This window comes from Leuciscus leuciscus, assembly GCF_965113295.1.
Source record: "Leuciscus leuciscus genome assembly, chromosome: 11".
NCBI classification, from domain to species: Eukaryota; Metazoa; Chordata; class Actinopteri; order Cypriniformes; family Leuciscidae; genus Leuciscus; species Leuciscus leuciscus.
Genome location: NC_138735.1, coordinates 21,296,041 through 21,320,077, shown reverse-complemented (window position 1 = coordinate 21,320,077; position 24,037 = coordinate 21,296,041). Strand labels below are relative to the sequence as shown.

General features: G+C 41.0%; 1 protein-coding gene and 1 long non-coding RNA gene across 3 annotated transcripts in view; one reads left to right on the top strand and one right to left on the bottom strand.

Moving 5' to 3' along the window:
* zfhx4 (zinc finger homeobox 4) overlaps positions 1-23,419 on the top strand; it is a 73,364-nt gene extending 49,945 nt beyond the window's left edge. Inside the window, exons 5-10 of one of the 2 annotated variants that reach the window (XM_082184572.1) lie at positions 7,535-7,651; positions 11,980-12,113; positions 12,655-12,855; positions 13,227-13,344; positions 13,492-18,699; positions 19,084-23,419. In XM_082184572.1, the coding sequence (XP_082040698.1) occupies positions 7,535-7,651; positions 11,980-12,113; positions 12,655-12,855; positions 13,227-13,344; positions 13,492-18,699; positions 19,084-20,564 (7,259 nt within the window). In that variant the 3' untranslated portion in view covers positions 20,565-23,419. The remainder of the gene's footprint in view (positions 1-7,534; positions 7,652-11,979; positions 12,114-12,654; positions 12,856-13,226; positions 13,345-13,491; positions 18,700-19,083) is intronic. The other variant, XM_082184573.1, reaches the window with a different exon arrangement.
* Positions 1-24,037, bottom strand: part of LOC309509781 — a 667,378-nt gene that overhangs the window by 208,376 nt on the left and 434,965 nt on the right. The window lies entirely within an intron of this gene.

The window sequence follows — 24,037 nt, the reverse complement described above, 5'->3', positions numbered from 1 at the left end:
TAAAGCTTCCAGTAGCCAAGATAGACAGTTTAGAGTCCCGGCTGATCAATATTACAGATAAAGATTTCATCCATCAATGAGCTCCCAAAACAAAAGGTGTCTGTTACCTGATTAGGCCGGCTAGAAAGTCTCTCCCCCTCCGGACTGCCGACGCAGCACAAGGAGTTCTATTCGATCGGCTACAAACATGGAGCCCATGTAATTACAGCTCCAAACAGTTCCGCAGATAACATGCCTTTGACTTAGCTCCGGATAAAGGTTAATCTCCCTCTGTCTGTCCGGCGAGATGGGTTTGGGCTTTATATATTTATTTAAGTCCTCCGCTAAGGCCAGGGCCAGGGGCTGTTAGCGTGGTGCCTGGGAGAAAAGAGTTAGAACCTCCTGCATACCAATGCCAGCGCAAATGACTGAATCGATGGCGGAATGGCCACTGCTGTTTAAGAGTATCAATAAATGTTCCCTTATTTCCTCCTCAATGGCTAAGTGTTGTAGTTAAAAGTCCAACAGATGTCTTAATTGAAAGTTAATTTTAAATCAATGCAGAGAGTCATTTAAATATTGATCACGCTCTTTTGACTCAAATTGTACGCTGACCGTCCCAGCCCAACATAATTTGCCCATTGCTCCTTTAAAAAGAAACCAAAAACAACTTTGTTCAAATTGAATCAATAAGCCACAATTAGTATGTTGTGAAACTGCCATTGACACCTCCTAAAGGCCCAAAGGCGATTTCATTGTCTTTTCTGGCACAGATACAGCATGTCCTTAATTACAAAGTATGTTTATGGTGTTTTAATTGTATTAGGTCACAGTAAAATCAAACAAAAGATCTCTCTAATGCAAGAACACATGACAAACTTCATGTTTGAATGCCCTCCTGTCCTTCCATTACAGGTTCAAGGCCATTAAAGAGACTTATGGGCCCCCGAAAGCAGGGCATCTGCTGTACTTCTGATTTTCTCTGTATCAGACAAATGAAGGCAAGAGCGACAGGCGCTGGAAGGGGGAAAAAAATAGGGAGAGAGAGAACAGGGAACATTGTCAGAGGCCTCTGTCTATCAGGGTAATCTTATTTATTTAAAGCATATGTCTGCTGGTACTCCTTTGTCAGGGTCTATTAGGGGGCAGTGCAGCCCATATGACATTGTTTAGCAAGTAATGAAATGGACATTTTTTGCATGTTTTTATGGAGTTGGAAGAAGCGCACGGACTCATTCATTTTCCTCGCCGGATGCCATTTCCTAGCCATCGCCACAGATCGAGCTGCACAGCTATTGTCAGCCCCGTTTCCATTCAGAAATTTGACCGTGATTCTGTCTAATTAGATGTGGCCACTGAGGTCTTCTTTTCTGTCCTGCAAGAATTTGCAGAATGTTAACATGACCACTGTAACCCGTAAATTGGGTCAGTGTTTTGATCGATCATAATAACGTGCTTGTGGAATTTGTTATTGTAGTCAGTTTTGGTACTTTCCAGTCCACGTTTTCCCCTTTCTTTTAAAGGATGATGCAGCTCTCTGTGTATATTTGACGAATCTGCATGCGCGCCAGACCACCTTTTCAGCTGTCTGTTTCTCCTTGCTTTGCGGTCGGGGTTTGGCTGAGGCTTTCTGGGTTTCCAGAGCAGACCTGCACAAGGGTGACAGATAGGTCTTATTTGTCTGATAGAGTTGAGCAAGAAAATAGATCTAGAGCTGGTTACTTCATTAGGTTCTCTCATTGATTGAACCTCCTGCTGAAGTGATGCTGCAGCCTCCTCTGATAACTGCTGGTAATAGAACAAAATGAATTCTTATCACAGAGATTGGAAAGGCCATTAACCCTGGCCCCCAGTGCTTTTCAGACGTCACAGACAGGAAGCCGTGCGGTGCGCTGAGGAAAAAAAAACCCTCCATGCTCCGTCTGAGCCGAGGTCATGTTGGCGGCCGTGTGTGAAATTTCCAGCCCCTTTGGCTCCTGTGTAGATGAAACGGCTACCCGGGCAGATGTTTATAATCATGTCTTGAATAAATATTGGATGGAGTATAATAAAAAGGAGAGAGAGAAAGGAGCGTGGAGGGAGGGGGGAGAACGAAATGAGGAGGAATCTTTTTATATTATTTTCGAATACTAAAGTAAGCCTGGCTGCAGTGCCTTCTTTCTCCGGATGCCTCAGGTGATCTGAATGGCACGGACACAAAAAGCCTTTTTGTGTACGATGCAGGTGTTTGGGGTTTGTCTGCGGAAACCTTTGAAGATGCTAGATTTAATGCTAGTTATTTGGAACCATTAATATCCCTTATGCGGGTGAGCGCAGGAACAGAAGTCTGCAGAAATGAGAGGGAAATTTGTGTTGGTGCAGCAAAAGAAGAAGCTTTAATCTTCATCATGTTTATTCATTTGATGGAGGTGATTAATGTTTTGAAGTGCATCATACATCACAGAAGAGCTAGTAGCATAGGAAAACTTCCTTGGATGAAAGTAACTGACAGCAACAAAAGACATTTTCTGATTGCTGATGCACAAGGTGTACTGCATTAGAAGTGTGCTTGCCTTAGAGAAAGAGCAGCTTTCTTGTGTCTCCCAGCAGCAGCAGCAGCAGAGCCGTGAAGGGAAACGGGCCCGCTCTCCACGTGGATGTTTAGTATTTTAGACATGGTACATTAACAGCATCTGGTTAAGATCTAAATGCTTGTTAAATACACTGAAATTTGGAAAAAGAAGGGAGCAAAAGAAGAAGAAGAGAGATTTGGGTAGGGTGGGGGGTGGTGGTGGGGGGATCAACAAGTCAGTAAAGCTTATTATCCTGAAAGTATTACAACTGGCCCTTAACAAAGTAGTACAGGGTTTCGAGTTTCAAAGTTTCCTTTAAAATGGAGCGGCTCAAATGAAAACCATGGGGGGAAAGAATGTGACATCATGAAAACCCTGGGCAGCTCAGAGCCAACCTGTGGTGTGCTGGGAAATTAGTGTTCCTTACACCTCAACAAGAAGAGACAGTCCAGAAATCATAATTACAACCACATTGCATTTTCACAAATGCTGAGTTCAGTAAAATTAAAAGAAATGACAATCATGCAAAGATTTAATATTATTATTGTTATTATTGATGATGATGATGATGATGATGATAACAATAGTTAGTTTTTTTATTAAATAAAAAAATATAAGAAATGACAATGCTACAAAGAGCTATTGTTATTATTAATAATAGCTTAATAGTTTAAAATGAATAGTAGTTAATTGTATTATTGTTAAATTAACAATATAGTACAGTATGTACAGTATGTGTTTGTTACTACTTATATTTTGACTGATTTCATTGTTTGCAAAAATGCAGTCTGGTTGTAATTTGTTTTAGATATTGTATTTTTAACAATTATACCATTTAGGATAGCCTAACTTCAATAAGTTTGTTGTTATTCTTTTTTAAGAACCATAAATAAACCGTCAGTCTAAGGTGAAGGTGGGGGACACATTTTAATGAGTCATTTTTTGGGGGTATCCACGGCTGTGTATGGTAGGTGTCTCTTTTACTAGCCGGATAATGACCGCACTGAGGTGTTATAGCCCCCAAGAGGAGAGAGAGTGCGAATCCTGCCCTCCACATCTGTCATTATGCTTTCTCTATACTGGACAGGCCTGGTACTTTAATGAAAAGAAAGTGTCTGTCATCATATTTGTAAATTTCCATGGATTTTTGTTTTTCTCTTTTGTTTCTTCTTCTTTTTTTTTTTTTTTTGGTATGGTGGTTGTGCAAGGGGGACTGGTGTATTTTGATGAGGAAAAAACACAGGATTGCTTTAATTGTGACGCCTTTTTGACCCCAGTCTCCCTCCAGCGTGCCGATCAACCCACATCAGAGCAGGTCTCACGGGAGACTGGCGAACAGAGAACCGTCGGTGATGTGTGGTTGATGTGTTTGCGGGGTTTGCTTGAAAGGGATGGCGGGGGCAGTAAAAGTTGTCTATGGCTCTGCTGTTTGCGATTAAGTTTGATGGGCAGAGAGTCTGCCGAACCCCCCTTGCACCCCTTCAATGCTGCTGACACGCTGCCTCTGTAAAGCATTCAGATTACTCAAACTGTTGCCAGGGTCAGGCGCAGGGCAGACACCGCTATGATGTATAGGAAAGCATGTCTGGGAGTTTCTCTCGCTCTTGAAATGCAGACCAGAAAAACTGCAGAACACCCTGCTAAAAGATGAGGGAGAGAGTGAGAGAGAGAGAGAGAATGAGAGAGAAGGACAGTGGAAGGAAAGAGAGAAAAAAATGCTGTCTGATGAGACCCAGATGATAGCAACCCATCCTTTTCTTCCCTTATTCCTTCTGTTACTACCTTCATAATTTGCCCTTTTCTTTTTCGTGACACTCCATGTTTTATTAATGCATTCCACGATCGCCTTAAAAATTTGATGCCCCCTCGAGGTAGAGACGCTCACTAGCACTTTGACACTTCATTTCCCAGCTAGGGGGACTGGGTCAGTAAATCTAGCCGACTGAAGAGAGCGCCTCACGCTTAGGACGTGGAGGAAGAGAGGGGGTGAGTGAAGGGGGAGGTGCCACAGCCTGGCCCCTGTACCCTTAGGGTGTGACATTGTGCTGTGGTGTTTGTGTAAGAGCGTGTGTGTGTGTGATTGTGTGTCTCTTTTATTAACTGACCTGGAATCTGGTCATGATCACAGACATCCAGCTGGTCCTAACCCCCATCTGCCTATTGAGGCAATGCACTCTCTCTCTCTTTCTCTCTGATTAGCCCTCTGTCCTGACACTGGCTTAAGCTCAACACTACCTCTGTCCAGAGCCCCTTTGCCCCCTAATACCGCCTTCCCCCACAACACTCATCCCCAGTCCTGCTTCAACTGCCTCTTCGACAGGAAGGAAGTGAGGCACAGAGAGCGAGATACACGTTGTATGTTATGTACATACTGTATGCAATGAAATGTATACATTTGAAGTGTAGCCTACCAGTACTTTCATTTTAAAATATTTTTTAATAGTACTTTATTGACTATATTTGTAAACCCAGAAAGTCTTGATGTTTAACTGGCCTACACAGTTACTGTATGTCCTTATTAGCCTAACACAAGTAAAAAAAAAAAAAAACCCTACTGAAGACAAGTAGTCAGTGATAAAATAATTACAAACAATAGGATAAAAATTACAATAGAAAAAAAACACAAATGATACAGACCTACCCTAAAAAAACTTTAATCAGATACAAAACAGAACAAAGCAGGTTTATTAGGCTACTGTCACTTTAAGAGCGGATGCACTAATCTAATATACTGATACACATGCGCTTTTTTATCAACCATTTACATTCACTGAAGATATAAACGACTCTTTATGAGGATACTTGCAAAGGCAGGCATTTTGACATATAAGTGTGTGTATTTTGGCGCTTTTCCATTACACAGTACCAGCTCGACTCGACTCGGCTCTGTTTGGTTTTCCACTGTGTAAAAGTTGTACCTGTACCTGCTTCCAGGTACTTTTTTTCGTACCACCTCCGGCGAGGTTCTAAGCGAGCTGAGACGATACTAAAATGTGACGTGAAAACACGGCAGACTGCTGATTGGTCAGAGAGAATCGCCACTATTCACTGCGTCATCATTGCATGCGCCAGACGGAGTATCCTGAAAAAAAAAAAACAGCAAAAACAAAAACAGCATACACTCGATTTCCTCCATTGTCCTGTGTGTGTGGGTAGCGGGTGTGTCTCGCGTAAAAGATTAAGTCACGGCAGTTTCCTGCGGCATCGCTATGACGACCAGGTACTATTGTGGAGGTACTATCTGCAATGGAAAACGGAGCGAAAAGCGAGCCGAGCCAAGCCGAGTCGAGTCGAGATGAGCTGGTACTGGTAATGGAAAAGCGCCATTTGACCGTTCAAGCCCAGTAAGGCACTAAAAAGAACTCTAGGCACCAAATTCAGTACTCACGCGCTGTATGAGCAGTCCTCATTCACTGCTTATTGCACTTGAACGGTTTAAAATATTTTTTTTTTAAACCACAAGGCTTAAAAATGCATTCAAATGATAAACTTTCAAGACGGCACAGCACTGCAACATCAAATAAGTGTACCCGTGATGGAGACAATAGGCCAAAATCTCTACTGGTTGACAAATATCTACCAGTAATCTTGTCTACCGGTATATCACCCACCCCTAATTACTATGCAGAAATGTGTATACAATTATATTTATTATTTATTATTATTAATTATTAATATTTTAGTTTATATTCTATTTATTTTATATTTTTATTTTAAAATTCTGAATATGAATGGAAACTACACCACAGCTTTTTGTTTCCTTAAGCACAAACGCTGCAATTTATGCCATTTATTTTTGTATAAATGCGGCATGTACGTCTAAAGATACCCCCAGCTGTCTTACATACACACACACGGCACACTCACACACACACACAGACAGTGTCTTTGTTGCAGGATGTGTTAGAGCACACCGTCACCGCATGTGCGCCAAAATAGCAATTTTTGCAGCCGGCTGCCAGCAGTGACAGGAGATATTTCATCCTGTTGTCAGAATATTATTAATAAAACATCAGGACTAGAGTGCAGCACAATTTTTCCTTTCAATCACTCCCAGCATCTGCCATGAAAATTTCATGCTGTATATAATTTCCACTTAATGTATTGCACTTAAAACGTCGGTGCCAGCACCGTGTGGGGAGTTTTAAAGGGTTAATTATATCATGTATCTGCAGTCGGGGCCCCTCTGCTTACCAAACAATGACTTGAGTGATTGTATGCAAATATACCGATGACCTTTTTGCCTCCCCGTGGTCAATTTATATGGTTATTAAGGTTTTATAAAATGGATGAGCGCAGCACTTTGAACGCCATTTTCCTGCCTCATGTTGTCCTAATTTATTTCATTTCTCGCGGGGTCTTCCAAAATATGTTTATTTCTCCCCCTCGCTCTCGCTTTCTGTCTCTCTCTCTCTTTCTTTCTTCCCCCGTCGTGTGCCGTGTGATGGAAGCTGCATGGGGTGGAGGGGGAAAGACAGGAGTGGTTATCTGGCATTACTCAGCCTGCTAAAAATTCATTAAAATGTGACATCAGCGCAGTGAGAGACAAATGCTCTCTGGATGAAAGGGAACAGTAGGCCTTTCAGGGATTAGAGGCGCACGGCCTCGACCTATCACCTAACAGCATAAACAGATTAATCCACTGGCAGTGCTGCAAAGATACACAGAATTATTAAACACGAGGGGGGGAGGAGGGGGTGGTTGAGCCTACGGAAAAATGTCCATGTAATCTGCCCAGTGCTAACAATCTGGAGAGGTGTGTGAAGAACATTCATATTTCAGTGTCCCAGGGTTAATGAAACCAGACGGATCCCCCGCACCAGTGTCTTGTGGTATATTTTGTGTATACACACACACACACACACACACACACACACACACACACACACACACACACACACACACACACACATGGCAGTGTTTGGTGTGTTCAGAGACGATTCAAAACCAGTCACTGTAACTGCTAGTGGGTAACCAAATGCCCTTCCTGTGTTCAATTGTAGAAGAACCAGGTGAAGACAGCGAGGAATCCCCACGAGCCTCCTCATTGGCCGCGGCCGAGGACAAAGACTCGAGCAAGAGGGACGCCATAGAAGGCAAGACAACAGAGAAGGACTCCAGTAAGACCTTTAGTTTTGGTCTCCCCCGGTACCCTCTCTTCAATGTCGCTTAGTCACTAACATACACTACTCCTACCTTTTTTGCTCTACTGTTCTCTTCCAATAGGGCTTTTCCTGCTAATAACAGCTGCATGTGTGGGTTGCATGTGAATGCTATCAGTAGCCTCCCGCTGACCCATTTTAATCATAGCCATCTGATGGCAGAGATGTGGATAAAGGCAAAGAATATTCCACAGTGACCACCGAGATTATTTTTTTTAATCAAATCAGTTTGTACGCTTGTAATTTTTAAGCGCCTTTCATTAATCTTTGCTGTTCTTGCGATTCCTCTGATGACATATTAATTTTGTATAAGCATAGGATTAGACAGTGCTCAAGTGTATAGTTTTGTAACCCTTTTTCCTTTTTTTAAAAAGAATTCAAGCAACGCACCACCTATTAGAGCTCATTGTCCTCGAACTGTAGATCTACGTACACGTCTGACTGGTAGCACATTAGCAAAGGCAACAATCTTTACAAAACAGTGTTGTGTTGAGATCAGGAAACAGCCCCTGGAGCTAGCATCTGGCATCACTACCTAAGGCTCTGTTATATTTGATTTGCCAAATAAGAATTCATATGTGCTTTTTTATGTATGAGATGGAAATATATGGTCGAAATGAATATTACATTAGGCGTCTTTTCATGCACACCATACCTAGCTACATAATGTTGGGTTCAATGGAGCAGAGGAAATGCTGAAACAGGACAGAGCCTATTAGTTTAGCCAGTCGTTTATCTTTTATCCATATAGCCATGACAGGCTTGTCTGAGGCACTTCGTACTCAATGCATTTACATGACCTATTACATGCAGCGTCATTTAACGCTGCGGTTGAGATGCAGGTCCCATTTAAACTAGCGATCTCAAACCTTAATGGGACTATATGCTTGCAAACTTTTGCATTGCGACAATTTCTTTTCCTTTTTTTAAGGCTACAGTATTTAAATTGAAATTAGAAAATATCTGTCCTCAAATGGCTGTTGTTTTGATTTTTTTTTTTAATACATTACTTTGAGGAGCAGTCAGAATGGGTTTTAGGGGTTGCTCTGTTGAACCCATATGTTAAATGTTTTTTTGCTCTAAATGAATAAATCCCTAATGTTGGTTGGAATATAAAACACCAGGCTCCTGCATATTAAAGATTATATATAGAGATATTCACAATATTCATCTTAATAGGCAGCATCTCTCAAAACAGCCCATTTACTTTTTCATTTTAATCTAGTGTCACTGTGGATTAATTATAATCCAAATTGCATTTTCCATGCAAATGTCTTAATCTGGATCAACTCCAGATTACTTTGTGCTCTGTTTAGATAGTAGCATGGAAGGATGTCAGTGTGTTGGCTTTAGGGTAAAGATATAATTCAGCAAACACAAGCAAAGATGAAAATTAGCTGTCATTATTGCTAAGAACATTTTCTGCATACCTGCTGTAAATTAGCAGGGGAATTAAATATTGTTTTCAAATCAGATGCTTATGAAATTTAAAATAATGCAGCTGAATTAAATAAATGCTCATTTCAGAGCTGGAAACATGCAAATGCTTGTGGTAAATATGCAGAATTGGATCTGTCTTGCATTTTATTAAATTTCTGTCTTTCTAGATATTAGATTAAAATAAATTAAAAGTATTTGCATATTTCATTGAAGCCTACAGCTATGATTTCTGTTGCTGACTTAAACAATTCAGAGAGTCCTGTAGGATTTGCCAAATATGACATCCGTCGGTTTACGCCTCGTCTGAAGTGCGATGGTAAAGCTGATGGACTCGGATGCATTTTTTTTTTTTTTTTTTTTAGAGCGATGAGAAAGCAGGGCTGCACTGTGCAAGCTGAGAATTTAGAGTGTGGTATTCAAATGTTATCTGCTGAACTGTAGGTCACACTAATGCGTAACCTTAACCTCTTGTCCTTGTAAATCACTAAAGTTCTCGGAGCGTCCCAGGGTCCTGCTTTATTTATTACCCTGTCACCTCAGCCAGACTGGCTGGACTGAAGACCAGTAAATTGAATAGTAAATTTATGACGCCTTTATCAAGCAAGACCTGTGTAATTGGCGTTTGCAGGGGAAAGAAATCTTGAAATAAAATAGCTTGTCTTACGAAAGCACAGTACTATTTTGCAAAGATTTCAAAGTGAGGGCATACTACTCTAGTTTTTGTTAGATGGTGCTATGAGATATGAATTTAAATTTAGAAAATTAACAGGACTTAAAATGGCCCTTCACTTAGAAGGGCCAATTTCTCTTCTTGTTTCTCTTCTTTAAACAGAGATCTTTAAAGAAGCCATGCATAGGTTGCATGATTTAAAAAAATCCCATTGACAGTTGTAAATAAAGATGGGTGTCCTGTCTACGGCACTGGTCCCTGTAATGCAAACAGCTTGACTATCATAAATCACAGTTTGATTTATCTAATCAAGCTAGGTCCTGCTTCTCAAAGACATTTGTCATTCGGATGTGAAGGGGGGCTGTGGTGTCACAATTATTTTCTCTATTGCTTCATTGCACTGTGTGTGTCTGTAGACAAAGAAAAAGGGCATTCTCATTTAGTGTGAGGTACAGATTGCACAAAGAGCCTAGCCATTGAGTCCTGACACATTTCTACATAAAGTTATTATTAAATAATTATTAAATACATACATTCATACATACGTGTGTGTGTGTGTATAAAATCATCTTTAGAATATTTAAATAATTAATTTAGCTGACCATTTAACAAAGCCTTATGCACAACAGAAATGGAGCATGTACTGTATTAAATGCTGCAATGGCTTTTCTTACTATTTCTTTCCTCATTGTCTCTCCCGGTTTCATTTCTGACAGCCTAGTGTGTCCATCTGCAATGCACTTTAAATGTTTATGAAAGCAGAGTGTTGATTAAGAAAATAAATCATATAGATGGATCCTCATGTAGAGCAGATTAGCCCCCAGACCATACATTTACATTCAATATGATGGCACTCAATGGAAGGGGCCTCATTGCATTGTGAAATGTGTTTGCACCCAGTTGTCCAGGAGTCACCTCCTCACCCGGGAAATAATTTAGTTGCAGATTGACTGGAAGATGGTGAAAATTGAAAGTTAAAATTAGAAATCCCCGTAATAAACAGAAGGGGGAGAAAAAAGCTCAGATGACGCGGTACAGCAATGAGATTGGGGAGACTAGCAAATGAGGTTTTCTGTTTGTTATGAAATGCATGTGACATCCCCCCCCAACGCAACAGGGATATCAAGCCCGGAGAGAGAAAAAAGATTACCTAGCTATTCGAGACTGCAGACCATACTCTTGATACTCTTGGAAATTTGTATTGCGCCCTTGTGGTTTTTCCCCTCCTCTTGTGTCACTTTTTTTGGCAGGCTAATATGTCAGGCTCCTGATATATAAGACCACAATAACATAAACAGAATGCCTTGTAATGCCAAGAATTAAAATGCATGAACACGTAGCAGATATTGAAATATATTTAAATAAATACAGAGCAGAAAAAATACTCCCTTTTTTCCAACATCTTTTTGCCATCCATTTTCGATGACTGCTTTGCTAAGCTTTGATTCATAAGAGTAATACACACATTTAGCCTAGAGTGACCAGATTAGAGTGAAGAACAGCGAGCAGGGCTTTCTTTGTTCACTGCATATGCAGCGAGAGGATAAATTGCATTGACTGAGGAGGCTGGGACACTGTCTGTATCTGAGGATACAGGGGTAATGAAAGATTTATCACTCTGCGCAGCATACTCTAAATACAACTGGGGGCTGATTTGCTGAATTGAGCTCAGCTAAAATGGAAATAACATGGCAACCCCCTCTAATACAGAGTGTGAGGCATGGATATTCAGGGGGATGTTGGAAATGGTGATTTGGCTGTCTATATCCCCCAAATGAACTGCATAATGGTACCCTGACCTGCAATGCAATAACAATGAATTCGAACCTCTATTTATTTGTGAATATCTTCATTCGGTTGCTTTTGTGAATATAGATTTTTCCTGGATTCTCTAGTATTCATGCTCAAAATCAATACACAATTTGTCTGTGGTGTAATTTAATTTAAATGCTTTTTGAAGATTTTTTTATTATTATTAATAAAATAATCTGAGTCTCACATAATGTGAGTCGCCCAATAACCTTTTATCAGATTTACATTCCTAACAATAAGCTAATGTTACCCAAATGTGGCGTCTTATAAAAGTAAGGGTCATTGTCATCTGTCAGGAGATTTTTAGCATCAGGAGTCCAGAATAATCTTGTGACAGAAGATATCCTATCTGTTTTTTTCACAGGAATTAATACACTGTCTAAAGAAACCCTGGGGACTGCTACAGCAGGGAAGCGGTCGCTTCAGCAGGAGAAAGAAAATGACACTCCAACCAAGAGAGCTAAATCAGCTGAAGAGAAGACGCTGTCTAATGAGCAGGTTAGTTACTCTGATCTGGTTGCAAAAATAGGGCTTAATAACAAGACTGAACCATCCTTGTGTATAAATTTAATTTCTGGGTTAGATTGTATTCATTCACTTAAAAAAAAAAACACACAAAAAAAACAATTATATTAAAAAGAATTACCCTGTCTGAATGGTACTGGACTTGCTGAACGATTTCTGAAAGGGTTACATTAAAACAGGTAGTGAAAAGTTGCAGTTTAAACGTACTTTATGTAATGAGAACCAGGCATAGTCTTGAATGGTTCATGTCAACATTCTTTGTAATCTTCTGATTAGAAATTCCAGACGTTCATGCTAGTTAATTTACTTACTTACTTGATTAGGTTTTTTAATTAAGTTACGTGAAATGAAAACTTCAGTGAATTAGAGGAAATTTAATTTTATAGACATTTGGAGTTGTACTTGTTTTGTTTGGAATTTGATTTTCTTAAGGCATCATGTTGCAGCAGTACTGTAATTGTTCGGAGCAGTGCTATAATGTATAGCAATTGTATGATAAACTTTGTCTTTTCAGGTGCAGCAGTGCCCATACTGTAATTACAGTAACAAAGATGCAAACCGTTTACAACTGCACATCATGTCCCAGCATTCCATGCAGCCAGTTATCAGTTGCCCCTTGTGTCAGGATGTCCTCAGCAACAAGATTCACTTGCAGCTGCATCTCACCCACCTCCATAGCGTGGCTCCAGACTGTGTGGAGAAGTTACTTATGACGGTATGTGCAGCATTCATTTATTTCTTTTAAAAAAAAAAGAAAAAGAAAGAAAGCTGAAGCTGTCAGCCTTACTATCTAGATCATACTCTGACAGTGTTGGCAGGGAATAACTTGAATAAGCATTTCCCAGGCCTAGCGTATTCTCCAAAGAATATGTTTTGAACTGGAAAATTCTCCGCTTATTAATTCACAAAACAGCAGTTTTGAAATCTATCTTTTGGAAGTCCCTGTATCTCTGTGTTTTCAAGCTTAACATTTTGAATAAATGTTTTATTTATAAATCTATTATTTATGTTTTTTGTTTATCTTATGTTGGTTTGATTGTGGTTAAGGCTGTGAGATAACATTATTTATATATTTTCTTTCTTCAGGTTGCAGGTCCAGATGTTACAGTGCCCAATTCCTTGCTGTCTGTATCATTACAAGACCAAGTCCCATGTTTGATGGATTCTTCAGCTGTTATCCCTGAGGGATCTGGAAAACCCATGGGTAAGCACATTTATGCTGCCACAGTGTCATCTGAAATGTACGAACCGCATTACAGAGGATTCCTTAGAAAAGTCATAACAATAATCCAATATAATGAAAATTCTTTGGAAGAATTTTTAAATATTTATTTTTTCTGAATTTCAACAGGAAACAGCTCTAAGGATTTGAAAAGCTGCACAGGCCAAGAAAAAAGTGAGGTTGAACTTTCCAATGAGGAACTCAAACCACCAAAGGAGGCTGCTGAGGCCCCTGACTGGAAGAAAGCGAGTGGGCAAGACAGGAAGAGCCCAGACTCCATGCAGGAGCATCTTGGTGATCTTCAGAAGCGCCAGCAGCTCTCAGTCTCTGATCGCCATGTCTACAAATACCGCTGCAACCATTGCAGCCTGGCTTTCAAGACTATGCAGAAGCTTGAAATACATTCCCAGTACCACGCCATCCGTGCAGCCACCATGTGCAGTCTGTGCCAGCGCAGCTTCAGGACATTCCTTGCCCTTCGAAAGCATTTGGAGACTGGTCACCCTGAGCTGAGTGAAGCCGAAGTGCAGCAACTCTGTGGGAACCTGCCCCTAAATGGTGACATAGCTGAGAGTGAAATGCGGGCTCTAGAAGAGGCACAAGCCTTTGAGCACGAGCTAGACAAAGATGAGGAACTTGACCAAGAAGGGAAGGCCAGTCCGACTGGAAGTGACAGCAGCTCCTTGCTTGATGATATGGGCTCCGAGCCAAAGCGGACCTTGCCTTTTAGGAAAGGTCCAAATTTCACCATGGAAAAATTTCTAGACCCCTCACGTCCATACAAATGCACAGTATGCAAAGAGTCTTTCACCCAAAAGAACATTCTCCTTGTTCACTACAATTCTGTCTCACATTTGCATAAGCTAAAGAAAGTTATCCAAGAGGCCTCAAGCCCAGTTCCCCAGGAGACCAGCAACAATGTTGACAACAAACCATACAAATGCAATATCTGTAACGTTGCTTATAGCCAAAGCTCAACCCTGGAGATTCACATGAGGTCTGTACTTCATCAGACAAAAGCACGAACCGCCAAAATGGAGACTAGTACCAGTACTGGGGTTGGTAGCAGCGGAAGTACTTCATCTAAAAGCCCTGTTCCACTTAATCAGGGAAACACTGATTCTGCAAGTGCACCAGTATCCTCTAACAAAGAAAACGCTGTAGATACCAAAGAAGTTACCATAAAACAAACTACTGATCACATCCCTGTGCAGCCCACCTACCCACTAACCCAGTCACCAGCACAGCTTCAGATGCAACTGCAGCATGAGCTCCAGCAGCAAGCTGCATTCTTTCAGCCACAGTTTCTGAACCCAGCTTTCTTCCCGCATTTCCCAATGACACCAGAAGCTCTACTGCAATTCCAGCAGCCCCAGTTCCTCTTTCCATTCTACATCCCTGGTGCTGAATTTAACATCAGCCCTGAGCTTGCATTGCATTCAGCTGCGTTTGGGATGCCTGGTATGACGGGATCATTCCTAGAAGATCTGAAGCAGCAGATGCAGCAACAACATCAGCTGGGCCAACAACAACAGCTTCAGCTCTCTCAGCAGCAAGCTCAACAGCAGGCCTCTCAAGCTCAAATGCAGCAGCAGAAAGCACAGCAGCAGAGTCACAAGCCTAAAACTGAGTCCAACCACTTTAATCTGTCTGAGATTCAAATGTCCAGAGATGCTGAAGAGCACCTAGAAAAGCAGGAGAGCAAAGCAAAGCATGATATAGCTAATGATATTGACAGTGCAAAAGATACAAAAGATTCCAGAAAGCCAAAATTTTCAGAACCTCTTATTCCTCCGCCACGCATTATCTCAGGAGCTAGAGGTAATGCTGCTAAAGCATTACTAGAGAACTTTGGCTTTGAATTGGTTATTCAGTACAATGAGAATAGACAGAAAAGCCAGAAAAAGAACAGAGAGGAAGAGTTGACTGACAAACTGGAGTGTGGGCTTTGTGGAAAGTTCTTCTCGAACATGCTTATTCTCAAAAGCCATCAGGAACATGTGCATGGGCAGTTCTTTCCATATGTGGAGCTGGAGAAGTTTGCACAGCAGTACAGGGAAACCTATGACAAGCTGTACCCCATAAACCCAGGATCTCCAGAAACTCCCCCACCACCTCCCCCTCCACCACCTCCTCCACCTCCTGCCCCAGTGACAGCTGTCCCTGCCACTACGTCTGTAGGAAAATCGCAGACACCATCTCCATCACCTCTACAAACTTCCCAGCAAGCACCACCTCCTCCACCACCACCACCTCCACCACCAACTGCACCTCCTCAAGTGCAGCTCCCTGTTTCTCTTGACTTGCCAATTTTCCCACCACTGATGATGCAATCAGTGCAGCACCCTGGGCTACCCCCACAGCTTGCACTGCAGCTTCCAACAATGGACTCTTTATCTTCTGACCTCACACAGTTATGTCAACAACAACTGGGACTGGATCCAAACTTCCTGCGGCAGTCTCAGTTCAAGCGTCCTCGCACCAGAATCACAGACGATCAGCTAAAAATCCTCCGTGCTCATTTTGACATCAATAATTCTCCCAACGAAGAACAGATTCAAGAAATGGCAGACAAATCTGGCCTTCCACAGAAAGTCATAAAGCACTGGTTCCGCAATACACTCTTCAAAGAACGTCAAAGAAGCAAAGATTCCCCTTACAATTTCAACATTCCACCCATGACCACACTGGAAGACATCAGACTTGAATCCCAAGTGAACATGCTAGAGTACTACAGAACTGATGCTACGGCAAACAAAAGGTCATCAAGAACACGTTTCACAGATTATCAACTGCGAGTACTCCAAGATTTCTTTGATACCAATGCTTACCCCAAGGATGATGAAATTGAGCAGCTCTCCACGGTGCTCAACCTGCCAACACGAGTGATTGTGGTGTGGTTCCAAAATGCTCGTCAGAAGGCCCGCAAGAGTTATGAGAACCAAACAGATACAAAAGACAGCGAAAAGAAAGAATTAACAAATGAACGATACATCAGGACCAACAACATGCAGTACCAATGTAAGAAATGCAGTGTCATATTCCCCCGAATATTCGACCTCATTACTCACCAGAAGAAGCAATGCTACAAAGATGAGGATGATGAAGTTGGAGATGAAAACCACTTAGAAGAATTCGCAGAGTTTAATGAGCAGAGTTCAGCAAAGCCAGCAGAGACTGCAAAACCCTCTCTTGTAACAGCAAGTAGCTCTGGTTCCAGCTCTCCCTTAATGCCTTCACCTCGACCTGATGTAGGGAAAACCTCACCCAAACCTGAGCTCCTCCTTGAAAAAACAAAATCGGGAGAGATTGCCCCTTTACAAGCACCCAAGAACCTAAGTGAGTTAAAAACTCCTAAGGCTTCAACCCCACAGCCTCCACCACAAAAAGTACCTCAACCACAAATGTCAAGACCCCATTCCCAGCCCCAGTCTACAGCTGTCTCGTCAAGTCCTCTTTCAATTGCACTGTCTTCTCTTAACAATAGCCTACCGCAACACATGTTACAGTACCACTGCGATCAGTGCAAAATCGCTTTCCCAACAGTAGAGCTGTGGCAGGAGCACCAGCACATGCATTTTCTGGCTGCCCAAAACCAATTTCTACACTCACAGTTTTTAGAAAGGCCACTGGATATGCCCTATATGATCTTTGATCCAAATAACCCTCTTATGACTGGTCAACTTCTTTCTGGAGCCCTATCCCAGATGCCAACTCCAAGCAACTCTGGCCTTGCTGTGAACTCTAACTCTATGAAACGTAAATTAGATGAAAAAGAGGATGGATCTCATGAAAAAGATAACAGTGCAGAAGATCATCACAGAGATAAACGTCTTAGGACTACCATTACTCCAGAGCAACTTGAGATCCTTTATGATAAATACTTACTTGATTCAAACCCAACAAGAAAGATGTTAGATCACATTGCACGGGAAGTTGGCCTGAAGAAAAGAGTTGTCCAAGTATGGTTTCAGAACACCCGAGCCAGAGAAAGGAAAGGACAATTTAGAGCAGTTGGGCCCTCCCAAAGTCATAAAAAGTGTCCATTCTGCAGGGCATTGTTCAAGGCCAAGTCAGCTCTTGATAGTCACATTCGCTCAAGACACTGGCATGAGGCAAAACAGGCAGGCTTTAGTTTGCCCCCAAGTCCAATGATGCCTCAAGATGATGGCTGTCAAAGTCCCCATAAATACACTTTTGCTGACTACCTACAAATACCCACAAAGATTGAGATGAATGAAAGTGAGCCTCCAACTGCTTCTTCCACTCCAGTTAAACCTTCAGAGATGCCACTAAAAAACTTATTGAGCTTATCATCTGTAAAAGCAGAACATAGTGATGAACTTGAGGCGTTTAACATGTGCTCTGCAGAAGCCTCTTTTGATAACAAAATTGACTGTGATGAGACCTCCTCAATTAACACAGCTGTGAGTGATGCTACAACTGGAGATGAGACCAATAATGAGGTTGAGAATCTTACAATAAATGGAAGTGAGAAAATGATTGAGAACAAAAACTTAGCACACTCCTCTGATGTAAGTGAGGATAGATTCCCTTTCAGCATGGTTAGCCCATCAAGTTTCTCTGGCAGAGACAGCGACTACTTCAATTCCAGAGATGATGACCTAGATGACAGTGCTGACAGGAGCGAGACTTCAAGTTTGGCTGATCCAAGTTCACCCAGTCCATTTGGATGTGCTAATCCATTCAAGTCTTCAAAAGCTGGTGGAGATAGACATGCCCACAAACGTTTTAGAACCCAAATGAGCAATCTACAGCTTAAAGTCCTAAAGGCTTGCTTCAGTGACTACCGCACACCTACTATGCAAGAGTGTGAAATGCTGGGCAATGAAATAGGACTCCCGAAACGTGTTGTGCAAGTCTGGTTCCAAAATGCCCGTGCAAAAGAAAAGAAGTTTAAAATAAACATTGGAAAGCCATTCATGATAAGCCAAGGCTCTCCAGATGGACCGAGGCCTGAGTGTATGTTATGCGGTGTGAAGTATACAGCTAGACTTTCAATTCGTGATCATATCTTCTCGAAACAACACATTGCAAAAGTGCAGGAAACCCTGGGCAACCAGGTTGATCGAGAAAAAGACTATCTTGCACCTACCACTGTCCGCCAGCTTATGGCTCAACAAGAACTTGACCGTTTGAAGAAGGTAACCGATGTACTCAACTTGCCAGCCCAGCAGCAACCTGCAGTGGACAGTAATGCACTTCATGGCCTTAGCCTGCCAACTGCCTACCCAGGAATATCTGGTCTCCCACCAGTGCTTCTCCCTGGTGTCAATGGGCCATCCTCCCTTCCTGGTTTTCCACCAAATACACCTGGTGAGTCAGTATGACAAAAACACAGTGCAGTATCTTAATGAACAGTTAATGCATTAAATGCACTTAGTGCTACTGCCCCTTTTGCCTCCTTTGAAGGACTTTGACGTCACTGATTCATAGAGACATTTAATGCATGTATTTACTGTAACAATGTGGAACACTATACTTTGAGTTTGCCTGTGACCCCTAAAGTTCAGTTGCTGTAATGCTTATGCTTATTTTTATTTCCTTCTTTTTATTGTATCCTTCTTTTGATACAGTGCTTGTAACAGTTTTGATCCATAACAGTATATCAGAGGGAGAGCCCCAAAATAATGTCTTGCTAAGTTAAGGAGTGATTCTGCAGTCAAATATTTCAATATTATCTATACTACTGTATTTCAGCTTTAGCGTCTCCTGGTGCTGGCATGCTTGGGTTCCCTACTCCAGCCACCCCTTCTCCTGCCATGTCTCTCAGCAGTACCCCAACCAAGACTCTTCTTCAGACACCTCCCCCTCCTCCTCCTCAGCCCCCTGCACTTCCTCTTCCTCCCACTCCTTTGGCAGCAAATCAGACTGAGCAGCACATAAAAGAATCAGAGAAAGACAAGAAGCTAGAGAAGACCAAGGTGAAAGAAAGAGAAGCCGACACTGCCCGTTCCGAGACCCCAATTGTGAAGAGAAGAGAAAAGCCCTCGCCGACACTTTCAGTACTAGGAAAATTGGGAAGTGAGGCTCAGATGGACCCAGCACAACTGCAAGCACTTCAGAATGCCATTGCTGGTGACCCAGGCTCCTTCTTAGGGGGACAGTTCTTGCCTTATTTCATCCCTGGCTTTGCATCTTGCTTCTCGCCCCAGCTCCCTGGTGGAGTACAGGGGGGATACTTCCCTCCTCTGTGTGGAATGGAGAACTTATTCCCCTACGGCCCTGCAATGCCGCAGGCTATCGCTGGGCTTTCACCAACTGCCCTGTTGCAGCAGTACCAACAGTACCAGCAGTCCCTCCAGGATTCCTTACAGAAGCAGCAGCAGCAGCAGAAGCAAATTGAAACACAGCAGAAAACGCCCACTATTAAGTCAACAAGTGCACAGAGCAACTCTCTCAAACCAAAAGAGGCTATTGGAACTAAGGATGATAAAGGCTCTTCAACAGAAAGCACAAATGAAGAACCCCAAACGAATACCAAAAGTTCAAGCTTTCCAGATGCGTTTATCGTTCCGTCCATCAAACACGAGTTTATATGCAGAAAGTGCCAGATGATTTTTGCTGATGAAGACTCAGCAGCTCGCCACCAGAAGTCCTTCTGTTACTTTGGACACCCTTTTATTGATCCACAAGAGACAGTGCTTCGCAAGGCCGTAAGCAAGTACAATTGCATAGCCTGCAACGTGTCCGTTAGTGGGAACGAAGCACTTGGCCAACACCTTCAGTCGAGCTTGCACAAAGAGAAAACAATCAAACAAGCAATGAGAAATGCCAAAGAGCATGCTAGATTATTACCTCACTCAGTCTGCTCCCCTTGTCCTAACACCACATCTACCTCGCAGTCTGCAGCTTCTTCTAATAACACCTTGCCTCATCTCTCTCACTTGTCCATGAAGTCCTGGCCAAATATTCTTTTCCAGGCCTCAGCCAGGAAAGCTGCTTCCTGCCCATCTGCTTCTCCTCCTCCCCTTTCCTTGCCTTCAACGGTTACCTCAACTTCGTGCAGCACCTCAGGGGTTCAAACCTCACTACCCACCGAAAGCTGTTCAGACGAGTCTGACAGTGAGTTAAGCCAGAAGCTGGATGACTTAGATAACACGTTGGAAGTCAAGGCTAAGGCAGCGTCCAGCCTAGATGGCAATTTCAGTAGTATCAGAATGGATATGTTCAGTGTGTAGGTGTGAAAACGGATCCCTTGCTTAAACGAAAAAAAAAAAAAGACTTTTAACTGCAGTTCCAAAGTTTCTCTAACCCAAAAAATTACAGTACCAAAAGATTGACTCAGGATTGTTTTTCCCATATTGATATGCTGGCAAGAAAATGATTGATTTTTGTTATGGACAGAACTGTTGCAGATGCTTGACTGAGCTTATATTGTATACAAAAACATGGAATAGGAAAACTCTCACAAGTTCTTTTGGAGCTTGATTCAAGCCAAAAATTCTCACGATAGCAAATTGCACCTCAGCTGGATTGATTTCCAAATGCTAGCATGTACTGTATGGGATAATGATCCAGAACTTTCAAAGAGAATTTCTCTTAGTTTAGTTAGGTGTAATTCAGTAGCTTTAAATTCTCAGGTCAGAACATAACATTTCTCATTTGTTGAAACAGCAACGAAGCCTGCTTATAAATGGCTTTTACCAAAACATGTCAAGCTTTATTGGAGGCATTTCCTTGATGTGTGTAGTGTACCAAGAGACAATATAACTGTTACTGGACAACGCGCATATCCTTTTAGTTTGCCCTACGAGAGAGTATGCTTTTACCACTGAGGGAATTTAGAATGGTGAAGTCATGTGTATGCCCCTGTGTTTGCCAGTTTGTATTGCCACAAGCTGTATTTATATACAACACCCTTTTTTCTTGTAGAATATACTAATAATCTGTGCCAACTCTTACCTTCTTTCTTTTACCTCTCATCACACCCTTTTCTGAAGAGGTAATAATTCTAGTTTTGATAGACTCTTCGAAGATTATGTGAATAGGACATTTTTTCATTTGTGAATTGCTATACTGTTACGGTACTTGCTTGTGTCTGGACTATAGTGCACTTATTTGATTTCATTTTTTTTGGTTTTTGTTATTATTATTTGAGGTAGGCCATTTCTTAATTTAATAGATATCATTTTTCAGTGTTTGTTTGTTTGTTTGTTTTAATTATTATTTGTGTGTAGTTCAGCAGCAGATTGGTCCACATTTGTTAGACGTTTCACACCTAACAATCCAGAGACATTTAACAATTGGTGCATCCATGAAAGTAGTACTGTATACTTGAAACTGAAAAAGTGCAAGTTGGACAAAATGTGTTGAAAAAATGGTATGAACATTTGCTTCTTTTAAACAAGAAAGCTGCTTTTAAAAAGGGGGACAAAGCATTTGTTTTATAAAATGAAAATATTTCTTCTTGTACTTCTGTAGGACTGAACACAGTGTTACCCCTATACACTGCCATATAGTGGATAGGCTGTTTCTTCCATTCTACTCTGGGCACTTCTGTTAATGTCATGAACATAGACCATTTCCCATCATATTTAGTGATACTTGGATTACAAAGTATTATCTTATGACGTTATGCTGCTACTGTGTAATGTTTTTGTTTTTACGTTTTTTTATCGCTTGCCATAAATTTCAGCTTCCTACTAGACAGAATATTGATTCATCATGAATTACATTGTTTTTCTTTTGTTTTCTTTTGTTTTTGGCTGTGTAACTTAAAGAATGTGAATGCTGTCAAGGGTGTTTAATTTTTACGAATCACTTTCTGGTTTGATACAGTTGGACAATGTGATTCATTCCAAAGTAACAGAAGGCTTAATGTATGAAAGTAAAAGGCTCGTGAACAAAGAAAGCTAAGCTGTTGTACATATTCGTAGTTGGCTGTGCATGGTACAAATTTATTAATATGAAGAAATGCAAAAATGTATTGCTTTTGGTATTCCTATTCTGAGATGAACAAGTAGCATGTAATGCAACTGTTTGACAGGTTAAATCAAATCATGCTTAAAAATTGTTTCAAACGATGAAATTAAGTAACATTTCATTTTACTTTTTATTGCTGTACAGGTGTTTTTTTTTTTCTGTTAAAGGTAAAATGTCACAGTTTTTAATTCTCTTTTTTGTGGACTTTTTAATGTTCTTATTTGGAATTTTAATATTTTAACGCTTATTTTAATCCTGAAGACACTTTTTGATTGTGTTTCACAAGAGACATCTTGGCCTCCTAAGGTGCAATCCTGCCTCTGTCCAAAATATGAGCGACTGTCCTGATTCCAAAGGCTTTTAGAACTCTGCTTTTGCCTTTCCCTGAATGTGGAACAGCATTTAGAGACTGAGCTGTCAGCTAGCACCGTGCGCTAAGGTGTTAGCCTGGACCAGAATGCTTCCCACACAAAGGACTGGTAAAGCAAAAAAAAAAAAATACAAAAATACAAAAAAACACACACAAAAAAAAAAAAAACACACAAAAAAATACAAAAAACACACAAAAAAAACACCAAAAAAAACAAAGGATGGTCCAAAAATGTAATTGTACATAAATGTTGCAACTGCACAGCAGCCAAAAAACCTTTCTACGGATGGATAGTGTCAAGCATAGGAGGACAACCTTTTAAAGGTTGATTTTAGGATTGTTCTTCTGGATATCAAAGGGATGATCAAGGCGTAATCATATTCTACACAATACGTACTTTCAACGCCTGGGTAACATAGAAAATGCACCCCAAGGTTTTAATAAAAAAAGATGCCCCTATGGCGAAAACTTTAAATAAACTAAACCAAAAATGTTATTGATGTTTTATATATAGAGAGTAGTCTCATTAGTTTTTGTTACTGTAATGTTTGAGGTCTCAGCTGTACCGTATTACGGTAATAACATGGTTTTGAAACTTTTTTTATTTTGTCACAGACCTGTTGTCATAGTTGAAATGACGTTTATTGTAGATGGTATTTGAACAACTTCTTCTGGAAATAGTTCATCAAGTATGTTTGTTGCTCATTGTTGTGATACATTAAAAACTGTATCTGCAAACCACTTCTGTGCCTGGCGTCACTGTCCTTGTTTCTTTCCATTTTCACTGACATCCGTTAAAACTTTACATTTTAGCCGTCAGTATTATTGCATAACGTCACAAGTAAAAGACGTAAATTCGAGAAGCCACTCCATTCTTACACTGAGCTCATGCTGCCACTGAGCTAGGAAAGAGGTCACATTATCCCTAAATCCACACTGAGAACATTTTTAATTTCACATGGTATGCCTTTACATGTTATTTGGTTGTAATCTGGCTTTATCCAGATGCAATGGATTATCTCTAGAAGTGTCAATCTCAAGAGCCTTTCTGCAGGTATTTGTCTAAGCTTCTCCCCTGGAAGAGATAATGGATTATTCATCAATCTACCAAGCAGATCATCTAGCAGAGAAAAAAAATGACTTTGCATACTTTTGTTATAATCACTAGTCATTTTTAAAGCTCGCACACAAAAAGGTTTGGATGATTGTAGTAAATTGCATGTTAACTAGTTTTTAAAGCAAACCAGACTGCAGTTTTTCCTGCAGTCACACTCAACTAACTTTTCCCATTCCCATTAGTGGTTTCACTTTATTTTGATGATCCCTTTATCACATTCTGTTGACTATAAGTAATGTTGC